At 40.2% G+C, this 12,425-nt stretch overlaps 1 protein-coding gene across 2 annotated transcripts in view; it reads left to right on the top strand.

Annotated features, from left to right (window-relative positions):
- gan (gigaxonin) overlaps nucleotides 1-10,495 on the top strand; it is a 71,735-nt gene extending 61,240 nt beyond the window's left edge. The window contains exons 10-12 of one of the 2 annotated variants that reach the window (XM_078210625.1): nucleotides 6,927-7,036; nucleotides 7,742-7,946; nucleotides 8,445-10,495. In XM_078210625.1, the coding sequence (XP_078066751.1) occupies nucleotides 6,927-7,036; nucleotides 7,742-7,938 (307 nt within the window). In that variant the 3' untranslated portion in view covers nucleotides 7,939-7,946; nucleotides 8,445-10,495. Of the gene's footprint in view, nucleotides 1-6,926; nucleotides 7,037-7,741 lie in introns of both variants that reach the window. The other variant, XM_078210624.1, reaches the window with a different exon arrangement.
- The last annotated feature ends 1,930 nt before the right edge of the window (nucleotides 10,496-12,425 follow it).

Raw genomic sequence — 12,425 nt, 5'->3', positions numbered from 1 at the left:
TATATTATGTTACCACAGAAGTTTGTTAGCTATGTTCCTAACTGTTTAGTGTAACATCACAGTGAATCTCAATGTGTGCCTTGCCATAAAAAATAAATGCACGTTACCTGAACAGATCTTTTTCCAGTGTTTGCCCATGGAGTTTCTTAGTTTCACAGTAACTCCATTGCAGTGTTAATGTAAGCCTGCTTGTGACACAAATAAATAAATTTATTCAATTTAAAACTATAGCTTTTGAAATGTTCCGTACCATACAAGTTTCATTACTTGTTGTGATTTTATCATTCTGCCAAGCTGAGAATGCCTTTGAATAAACATCTGAAGAGTTGTAAAAATACTAGAAAAATTTGTGAATTGTTTAATAGCTTTATTTCAGATAAATTTATGAACACGGTGACATCTTTCAATTCATTAATCTGCCAACTGATGATCACAACTAGATTTCATTCTTGAAATAGAATCTCTACAGCTAATCTGGGGATCTTTTACAAGGAATCATGGTTGATGTTCTGAGATCTTTTCCCTTTAGGTTTCAAACTTGAAAATAAAGGATTTGCAGTAAATATTTCACACGTTTTATTGTAACACATTACACACAGCTTCTAGTTCAAGTAGTTTTGGGCCTGCTCCTAAAGGATTGCAATCAAAATGTCAGACAATGATTTAAATATAATGAGTGTTTTGGCATGTATGAATCTGCAGTGCCTGAAAGGAGGCTAGGCTGACATTTTCAACCCTGGCAAAAGAATGGCGATTTTACAGAGTTGCTGCTTAATCACTGGAATCTTGGCCACCACAGAGTTCTTGTTTAGTTTCCATTCATTTTGCCTTGAGAAGGATTTACAATAGTGTGAAAGCAATCACAAATGCTTTCAGGTAAATGGTCCCTTTTCCTGGCACCTAGTAACGACTGGTGATCTGTTTTGCACACTGCCCAATTATTGTTTCTCTACTGAAAGAATAAAAAATCAGGTGGTCTATAAAGCAAGCATTACCCTTATTTGTTTATTTTTATATAAAAAACCTTTGAGAAGTTTTTTTTTAGTTCTTTGGGCTTGGCAAATCGAACCTGATTTCTCACAGTAATGCAATGATGCAATTACTGTGGAGGACAGAAAGATCCACTTAAATTAAATATGGGGTAGAATTTTACTGGCTCCTGGGGTTGGGGAGGGTGGGGGGGGCAAGTTTAAGAGACGGGAGTAGGGGCGATAAAATGCCCGCACTACGTTGACACAGAGTACGATACAGTTCCTGTAGCCGTGAAAGCTTGCCCAATGGCAGGAGCGGCAACTTGGCCAGACAGCCTTGTGGGAGGCTGTCACTTGCGGGGAGGTGACCTCCCTGTGTTTTCCTTGGGGGCAACCATCGGAGCTGGAATCTCCATGGCCTAAGTTGGGGGCCGATAGTAGCAAAGTCTCCCCCGTGTGGCCCCTACACATACTGAAGGGATTTCTCCTCCAATTGCTGAAGCCTGTCACCTTTGGAGGAGCTCTCACATTTCCCTTGCTACCCCAGCAATGGTTACGTTTTGACGGTGCTGCAGAGCTGCTAGTTCTCCGATTGGGCCAGCAGTGTCGAAGGTCTGCCTGCCATCCTGAGTTTGCCACCTTGCCTGTCTGCTGGCTCTTGATTGCCTCCTCCTTGCAATATCACAAGGGAAGTGTGCTGGCCACCTTGCATGCTCCCAATATTGGGACTTATACCATCACCACACCCCCAATATTCTAGCAACTCTGCTGTTTTAAGAAACTCAATTGTTCAGAATGGGAGTGAGAGATGTCGCAACCATGTTATAAATCGACTTGTTGAGTTCCATTGCAGCTTGCAAATTGTTACGTCAGTTCATACTTTAAACGGATTTGCTGTCTTTTTCAGAATGATGGGTGATGTGGAAGATATTCAGCTCACTTGTTCATTTCTGAAGACCTCAAAACTCTTTCTTTGCCATGAACCTTGCAAGCAAAGTTATAAAATAATTTTCTTACAGAAACTATGCCACATGAGAATTATAATTGGAAAAGCGATATAGGTTGAAATTTTACTGCCCCGCCCGCCCCAGGAATCGGAGCAGGCGAGGGGTGGAACATAAGTCCATTGACTCGGGTGGAATTTTATGGTTTCGGGACGAGCGGGGCCATAAAATCCCGCCCATAATGTTGGTAGTTAACATTCAATTGTAAACTCAGCAGATTGCCAAAACTGCTTAGGATTTCTTTGAATGTTAACTAACTTCAGATTAAATATGTTAGTTCTACACAAAATATTTACAAGGAGGGCACAATTCTAAATCCAGACTGTATAGACAAGGTATGGCTTCCACAATTCTTAGCCACCTGATCAGTGCTGATATAAATCCTTATTTCCATGAATGATGTTATCTCATTCTACAGTGACTAACGGTTAAAGATTACCATAAATGAGATGAGAATAATTTTGTTTAGTCAGGGCATTCCATGCAGTTGGTGCATAATGATGTCCTCATGTTGGATTATGATACAATCAATGCATATTTGAACGACTCTTGAGTTTATTACCAGAAAAAAGATTTAGCATCAAATGGCATAAGTTCTGACAAAATAATGAAAACGTTGAATTGCTTGAGTTTTCCTCCCTTTCTCTTCGTACATTTCAGGAGGCTTGGGATGGAGATAATTTTGTCTGATGCGTTAAAAATGATTCAGTTTAACGCTTTACGTAATAAAAATGTCAGTATGTTTTTACCATAACAGTTCACAAATTCTTCGTGGAATTGTTGACTCTACTGGAAAGATTATTGCCAGATTCAATAAATCGTCCATCAGATTTGCCTTTGTAACCTCCTGTGAATTTTTCCTACTTGTGTCGTGTGCCTTGTCAAGGAACATTTTTGACATGGTGGTTTGGATTTCTTTCTGTCCATGCTGGCTGCCTCTATAGTTTCCCTCTTTCTGATTTCTGTAAGTGACATTTCACTGCTTGCATTCTGAAATGACGATGGCTTCAATGAGAATTTCGTATCTCAAAGTTTCCCTTAAGTTTTGGGGTTATGCAGAAATGAACCTCATGGTAAGTTCTGCATAGTATAAATTTGTGTTCATTTTGTGCACCAGCTTTATTGTAGCTTTTGCAACTAAAATAATTGATAGCCAGTACTTGGGATGAAAATATGCTTTTGAGTTTTAGATTAACTTATCTTCAATAGAATCCAAGAAAGTTTATAACACAAAGACGTCACTTGTTGTTTCTGCACCTGCAGAAAAGTTAGCCACCCAGTCTGTTCCCATTTTCCAGCATTTAGTCCATAGCCCTACAGGTTACAGTATTGCAGATGCCTATCCAGACACTTCGTAAATGAGTCGAGAGTTTCTCTCTCAACTACCCTTTCAGGCAGTGGGTTTCAGAACCCTTCGACCCTCTGGGTGAAAATTTATTTCTTCATCTCCCCACTAATCTTTCTACCAATCACTTTATATCTATGTGCCCTAGTCACTGACCTCTCTGCCAATAGGTCCTGCCACCCACTCTGTCCATGTCCCTCTTGGTTTTGTGCATCTCGATCAAATCTCCCCTCGGCCTGCTCTGTTCCAAGGAGAACAACCCCAGCCTATTCAATCTTTTTTCATGGATGCAATTTTCTAATCCTGGCAACATCCTCTTAAATCTCCTCTGTACCCTCGCTAATACAATTACATCCTTTCTGTAATGAGGGGGTCTAAAACTGCATGCAATACTCAAGTTGTTGCCATGTTTTGTATAGTTTCAGCATAACCTCCTTGCTCTTAAATGCTGTGCCTCAGCTAATAAAGGGAAAGATTCCGTTTGCCACCTTAAACATCTTTTGGACCGGCATGGTGGCACAGTAGTTAGCACTGCTGCCTCATAGTGCCAGGGACTCGGGTTCAATTCCCGGCTTGGGTCACTGTCTGTGTGGAGTTTGCACTTTCTCCCCGTGTCTGCGTAGGTTTCCTCCGGGTGCTCTGGTTTCCTCCCACAGTCCAAAGATGTGTGAGTTATGTGAATTGGCCATGCTAAATTGCCCCTTAGTATAAGGGGGACTAGCTAGGGTAAATGCATGAGGTTTTGGGGATGGGGCCTGGGTGGGATTGTGGTTGGTGCAGACTCGATAGGCTGAATGGCCTCCTTCTGCACTGTAGGATTCTATAACCTGTCCTTCTAACTTCGGGATGTGTGGACATTCACTCCAAGGTCTCCCCCTTCCTCTACACTCCTCAGTGTCCTCCCATTTATTGTGTATTAATTTGACCTCCCCACATGCATCACCTCACAATTTTCTTGGTTGAATTACATTTGCCATTTTTCACCCCACCTGGCCAGTCGATTGGTAACTGAGATCATGCTCTTGGGGTTCATTTCTATAGTTTTTTTCCGAGAGAAATGTGTTTGTAGAGTTTATGGATAACTTTCTACAGTCTATAGTTGTCCTCTGCACTATCAACCATGCGGTCAATTTTTGTGGCTGCAGACTTCTTGATCATTTCCCCTTACGACTACGTCCTAATCATTAATACATACACAAAAATATTGAGGTAAGTGTAGTAAAGTCCAGGAGTTGAACAGAGAACACACTATATTCCAGTTTGTTTGGATGTGTTAAATACCATCAGGTTGTGAAAGGATATAAGTCGCATCAGACCAGAACTCAGGTTAACTACTGGGCAGATTTAATAAGCATTAAACAGGTAAATGAATAAACGACCCATTTACCAACTTTATTGATCACTTTAAAATGTTGTAATCTTTCACTGTTCTCACCTTTAGCCTCAAACCAATCCTTGAAATATGATCAGTTGCTACATATGTACGTGCATTTGTGCTACAATGGAGTCACTGACCTTGCCCTTATCTCTGACTGTCTTTTTAATGTAGTGCAATACCTAGCCCCAGATTTTCTTTGAAGTTATCGCAGAACAAAGGAGATTAACATTTTATTTATTCATTGTAGCTATGCTTTATGTAGTTGGACAGACTGGATTCAAAATGACATTCCCTGCATGAATGGAGGAATTCCAAACATGTGGAGCTGAAATTTGCCACAATGCTGATACAGGTGACATGACACAAGTTAGACTGTTGTGCAACCTGATCCTCCAGTACTAAATTCATGTCTCAACTTGGTGGGGAAAGAGTTAGAATATGCCGCTGTTTGTGTAGTGGCGGATAGGAAGCGGTGTAGCCACTGAAGGGAAGCAGTGGCGTGATACTTGTCTGAAAGATGTGCTGGTTAGGGTGCATTGGCCATGCTAAATTCTCCCTCAGTGTACCTGAACAAGTGCCAGAGTGTGGCAACTAGGGGATTTTCACAGTAACTTCACTGCAGTGTTAATGTAAGCCTACTTGTGACACTAATAAAATATAAATTAACTTTATTGGTGGACCAGTAATCCAGCGGTCCAGATGCCACACCAACAGGACAGACCCACCAGAGGTGGTGGCATTGTGGTATGCAGTCAGGAGGGAATAGCCCTGGGAGTCCTCAACATCAACTCTGGACTCCTTTTAAATCTCATGGCCAAACATGGGCAGGAAGCCTCCTGCTTGCTACCACCCCACCGTTATCCCTCAGCTGATGAATCAGTACTCCACCATGTTGTAGATCACTTGGAGGAAGCACTGAGGGTGGCAAGAGCCCAGAATCTACTCTGGGCTTGGGACTTCAATGTTCTTCACCTGGAGTGGCACAGTAGCACCACTATTGGCCAAGTCCTGAAGGGCAAAACTGCTAGACTGGGACTTTGGTAGGTGGTGAAGGAACCAACAAAAGGGAAAAATACACGGCCTTGTCCTTGCTAATCTATCTGTCACAGATGCATCTGTCCATGACGGTATCAGTAGGAGTGACAACTACGCAGTTCTAGTGGAGCCGAAGTCCTGTCTTCACATTGAGGATATTCTCCATCGTCTTGTGTGACTCTACCAATGTGCTAAATGGAATAGACATCGAACAGACTGAGCAACTCAAAATTGGCCATCCGTGAGGCACTGCGGGCCAGCAGCAACAACAAAATTGTATATAACCAAGATCTGTAACTTCATGTGCTGGCATATCCCCACTTTATGATTTCCACTGAGTTGGAGGATCAATCCTGGTTCAATGAAAAATAACCTCATTGAATTTCATGCTAAATTCTCCCTAGCATGGCCAATGCACCTAACCAGCACGTCTTTTGGACTGGAGGAGGAAATCCACGCAGACACTGGGAGAATGTGCAGACTCTGCACAGACAGTGACCCAAGCTGGGGATCAAACCTGTGTCCCTGGCGCTGTGAGGCAGCAGTGCTAAGCGCTGTGAGGCAGCAGTGCTAACCACTGTGCCACTGCACTGCCCAGTGGTAACACATTATTCACTCAGACCTGTACCTTTTTGACGTTCCGGTTGTATATTTTCTGCAGCTTGTAGATGCAGCTAACCATAATTAATTCATCCAATATATGCTGCTAAAAATAATACAATAAATAATCTGTGAATGTAAATACTCAGTCATTGCATATATTCAAGATGAGATTGATAGATACTTAAATATTATGTGAATTATGGGACATGGGGATGTTCCCAGATAGTGGAATTCAGGTAGAAAAGCCATGATAGAATTGAATGGAGGAGCAAGCTTGAAGAGCCAAATGGCCTAAACCTGCTCCCATTTCTTATGTTTTTTATAAATTGTTACAGATTTTCTGATGTTTATTATTTGCTGTGAATTGAAATCATTGCACCCCCTGTTGAAAAAAACATTGAATATTGTTCAACCTGTTGATTTTACAGTAATTACTGTTGCCATTGAAGCTTCACTATAGTCAAAGAACATTTTAAAGATGTTACATTGATCCCTTTTCATAATATCTAGAATTCAAAATTGACCAATGCATCATCTTGCAGTCCTAATCACACCTTTTGGTTTCATTAATGCATAATATTGTTTTGCAGATGGATATATTTGAACGATCAGTCGCTTTGCATCCCAACAAGCTCCTCTTTTGTATATGGCGCTGTGCCGATTGGTGCCAGCATTTATGTTATTGGAGATTTGGACACAGGTGAGTGTCTGGTTAAAAGCTTGGATTCACCCTATTTTTCAAAAGACAAAATATTATGTTGGTACAGCAAGATCCTATATTGCAAAGTGGTGGGACATTGCTTCTAAGCTGAGATTTTTTTTCACGCTTATCCCATATATTGTAAATCTTAACCAAGCTGTCTGTATAATGAGCAAGAAACAATACTTTTCACTGTATACTAATATATGTGATAATAATAAATCAAATCAGCTGTCGGACAACTGCTGAACCAGAGGTTTCTGGATTAAAGAATTAAAGAAAAAAACTTCCTGTCACTTTTGTCCACCTCCCAGCAGCCAGTGGAATGGGTTGATGAAAGTTGCATATTTGAAAGTAGCTTTTGCTTATTTGATTAATCTACAAATTAAATTTTTGGGTTTATATTTTAATATAACTGTCAAATACACTTGGCAGTAGATAAAGGCCATTTTTAAATAATGAGCTTGGAAAGCAAAGATTTGTACAGCAGAATATTTATGAAGACTGATCATCTGTCGCATTCTTGCCACGAAAGAGCTTCAATCGTAAATGTTCTCTCTGATGTTTTAAGTGGCAGTAATTTCTGTATTTGTTTAAATGGATTTCAACTATAGTTATTTTTGGAGAACATTTGCTTCACCATGAAGCCTCTTCCGGTGGTGCCTGAAAAAGCAGTACTTGACGTCTTTCCTTCATTACTTCTAGGCACACAGTATGACTTTGTCAGAGAATTTCGCAGAAGTACAGGAACCTGGCATCACACCAAGCCATTGCTCCCTTCAGACCTCCGGCGAACCGGTTGCGCAGCTCTGCGTATTGCAAATTGCAAGCTTTTCAGGCTACAGTTACAACAAGGTCTTTTTCGCATACGCATTCCCTCTGTAGGGCCGAGTGGACCATAAGGCAAATGGTCAGTGGTGATTCCAGTTAGGAATAAAACATTATATATCACATAATGGGGGATAATTTTGCAAAGCCTGATATCTTCGTTACAGATTGGTAACGGTTAATAACGTATCCTGCAAGGGCAATGCATTATCGCACACACTTTAATGTGAACCAGGGCGGTTGTAACTTTTTTCCTTATTTTCTGAAGGCTCTGTTACGGTATTTCTAATTGTAGAATTAAAATTGCAAGACATTAACGGGTAGTAAAACCAAATCTTCAGCTTCCTAATATAGAGCAACCTGAAATTGATATTTAATGGGTACAAATCGGAAAAGGATTGGAAAAAGCAAAGCTGATGTGGAATTCTGGAGATAGTTACTATCCCAGTGAGAATGAATTCTGTTCTCATGTAAAAGTACTAATGTAAACTGTAAAGTAAGTTTTATTTTTTCACTATGTTAAACAATAGTTCTAACACAAAATGTTGCATTAATTATTAACTTATCTTTTAAAACTCAGGCTTGTAAAGCAAAAAGAAAATTCCACTTCAAAAAACCAGCAGCGAAAAGTGGCTATATTTTATGTCCAGCTTTTATGGACCATAGGACACACTGGTGATGGAAATGTTGGACAATAGACATGGTTACAGAACACCTAGATTTCACCACTCTATTTCTGGGAGAGGATAGCTGTAATATTGAAGAGTCTTAAGAGTGGCTGCATCACAGAGTTGGATAAGGTTGTTACTGTTAGAATTATATCAGTTAAGTTACTGACTTGCACCTAAGTTTCAACATAATATTCAAGTTCAATAGGTGGCAAGTTCAAAATAATTACTGAATCTGTTGGAGAATGTTACATCTCTGTTGTAAAGTTTCATACTGCATCCTGAAGTTGAAGCAGTTGCATTTGTTACATAAGCAAAGATTATTGCTCTTTTCGACCTTCTGTTAAATAACTACATGTAATAGTTATTTGGTAGTGCAGAACTTAAATATTGCTGAAAAAGGAGACTTTTTTTTGTTGAAGATTTTCACCTTGCACTCATCAGGACAGTTTGCAAGAATACCAATATCAGGGGAAATCCTAGGGTTTCCCTGGCATTCTTGCAGATTGTCCTGATGACTTCAAGATAAAAATCTTCAACAAAAAAGTCTCTTTTTTTTCAACAATTACATGTAATGTTTAATACCACAGACGGTTGCACTTGTTACTTCCATAAAATGTTATTTGACATGAAACTACAAATGATGAACCGACACATCAGTGCTAAACCTACATAGTAATCAGAGACTCCTCTGCCAGCGTATTAATGTAGTTTGTACAGAAAACTTATACCATCTTACTTACCTGTTTACGGCATATTTTAAACAAAGTAGGCATTGAGCTACAGGATCTACACCTGCCCTCTAAAATGATCTATCCATGCCCCTCTGTCTTGTCGCCTCTCTTGTTTCTGCTTTCAAAAACCTGGTCAAAATTCTTCTCTTCACTCTTGTGTTCAGTTCCCCATCCTACCACCTTCATTTCTTTCTAGCATACTCCTATCCTCTTTCTTGTCAAATTAACTCATAGCTTTCTGAATGTAAGAAGCACTATATAAACACAGGTTGTTACATTCATGGTGCTGATAGTAACTCACTTGCGGGTTAACTGGCTACCCCACTCGTGATGAAGTTGTGCTGTTGAACTTAGCGTACATCTTCTGTTTTATCTGTGTAAGCTGCGAATTTCTGTTGCTTCATCAGTGTTCAGGTCTGTCAGATTTCATGGGAGTGTCTACAAATAGAATTATCGTGGTGCATTACAAACCGTAACAGAGTGGTGAGCTCAAGTACCTGACAGCTGCTGTTTGAATGTTCTATCATTTGCATTAACAGACTGCAAGTTGGGTTTACTTGCACAGAATTACATTCAGCGTGTCTTTTTTGTTTTGGAACATGCTATCAGGATATTCACTTGCATTCATCATGTATCCTCAAAGAGTGAGTGACAGGGCATTTGACAGTTTCAGATGTGATTCATTTATATTAAACCCTAAAGCTCCATTGTAGTCTGACAAACATTTAGTATTTTCAAATTTTTTCCTCATCCGTTGCGTCTCTTCTGAATATGGTGGCTTGTGCTGCGATATAGTTCTGTGGTCTCTTGTAGCCTCTGGTACCTTGGGTAAGATAGAAGCTGAAATATTGAATTCCAATTTGTGAGAGCTGAACCAGTGAGTACCAGCAGCTTAATTGATCATACAAAGCATTAAATGCAAGCCTGCCATGTTCACACATGTATGTACCCTTGCACACAGTGTGTCATTGGAAAATTATTAAAACGAGCAACCCTTACTGAGTTTAACTTCCTTTATCTCTGGGAATGGGGAACAAAGTGGGGAGCAATTGTAGTGTCTTTATTTGCTTCCCCAGCTGAGATGTGCTAAGTTAGTATAGATACAGAATTGAATTTGGTCTGTTTCAGGTCTGTATAGCTAAGCACCGCACTGTATCTGTGCACTCCATTATGGTGAGAGCTGTCCAGTGTGTACTTGTATTCATATGGAATAAAAGTTGTTGCTTCCATGGTTTCTTTTGAGTCACTGGTGTTCACGTAAGACCTCATGGGATCACTGTCCTCCATATGGTGGAAAGCCGTGATTTGGCAACTGCTTGGGTGATCCTATCAAATGCAGAAGCAAATGATGGCAGTTTGTTGTTTGAACGTCTCAGTTGAATTAGTGCAGTAAATTCAGGTGGATCTCGAACTCGTCCATTAATCTCTCAGTGCGGTGTTGAGACATGTAGGCCTGATTGCATTTGGCTTTAGAGTGCCTGGGACACAAAGAAAAAGACACTGCCCTGCTTTCCAGCACTGTGATTAAATTCTAGTGTACTTTTGGATTACATTCTTGCAAGAATCAGGCACGCCTCTGGCAGTGTCCATGGTGAAATAGTTCACTGCTTTATCATTGCGCAGCCTTGCGTAATTGAGGTATTGAAGGGTCACCAGCACCTGCTAACTATTCTTCAATATGAATCACTACCTTTAGGAAGGGGGAGAACTAAGAGACAAATTGAAGTCTAAGTAGACTTTTTGCTGTGTTCTGAAGGTGTTTATTGACATGGCAGTTAAACATTAACACATCAAACATCAATTTTACATTGAAACCAGATTAATTTTATGATGAAGTACCACAAAAATGTCTGCACTATGCTGTCATTATTTAAGGATACTTACTTTTGCTCCAACAATTAAATGCCGAAGTTAGCCACTTAAATGCCTATCTTGGGGTGCACATCAATGCAGCATGACGGAGCAGTGCAACATAAAACATCCACATACGGCTGGGTGTTATATAGTTTAACCTTTTTGACTTCTTTGTAGTTTAAATATGTTAAATTATTGAAGCAAAACAAGAGGAGGTGAATGCACATATTTATTCTGCGACAATGTTTATTATTTTAAATGAATTAATGTTGCCCAGTTAAAGGAGAGGTTTCCATTTTAAATGGATATGGAAATTTTACAGTAACTTTCAATAGCAAGGATTTGCATTAGAATTGTCTAATTCCTATGCTGCTGCATACGTACGACTGCATTATGTACAACTGTCCATTCCTGTTGGTTCAGTTTCTTGTAGCTAGCCAGCAATTTACATTTACATTAAGCACCTCTCAAGGTAACAAGTCAGTATTGCAAAATATGGGCATTTGTCCATTCTGTAGTCTTTCCCCCTTTTTACATTTCTACTCATGAAATTGCAATCACCAAATTTATAGTGATTTGGTATTACAGAACTTGAGAATTGCTGATTTGCATCTTGCACTCATCGGGAATGTCAGAATTCAAAAGGAGCAACGATTTATACTGCATGAGAAAAGGGCGCCGATTGATTGGCGAGTCAACTCTGGTTGAGTTGTTGCCATGGGAAAGGTACCAGGGAACTATTGCTTTTGCTTAATTCAAAAGAGGCACAATATCTGTGTTTTCTGTTTGTACAAGACTGGTCCCTGCCAGTGAATGCATGCAGCTTCTAGCGAGCATATTGTGAACTGGACTGGTGATCTAAAATTGGTTGTTGGCGTCATCCTTGGCACACTTGGGATTGTTCAACAAGTGCTGTCCAATCGCGGAATCACATCTTAACTTTAGACATTCTCTGCACAACCAGCTCCGTGTTTCACAGTGGTGGAGCCATTGGCCGGTGGCAGGATCGTCTGGTCCGGCCGTTGTCATGAGATTTCCTATTGAATGTCACCAGGAAACCAGGGGCGGGGCTGCGCCATTGGCAGGACAGAAGATCCGGCCAGCCTGAACAGCTGGGAAATTCCAGCTTCTGTTTGGAATTTTGCAAGCATGGAAAATTTACTGGAAATCTTCGATCCCTTCCTTCGCCCTCCAAAAGTATATTGGTACTGTTAATGTTACTTTAAGCTGACAAACTCAGTGTAAACAGGTAAAGCTGTTTTACTCAACTTGAGAATGTGATGTCATCAAATAATTCATAGAAAA

Source organism: Mustelus asterias, chromosome 4 (assembly GCF_964213995.1).
Source record: "Mustelus asterias chromosome 4, sMusAst1.hap1.1, whole genome shotgun sequence".
NCBI classification, from domain to species: Eukaryota; Metazoa; Chordata; class Chondrichthyes; order Carcharhiniformes; family Triakidae; genus Mustelus; species Mustelus asterias.
The sequence above is the reverse complement of the archived record's forward strand: the minus strand, read 5'-3'. Positions and strand labels throughout refer to the sequence as shown.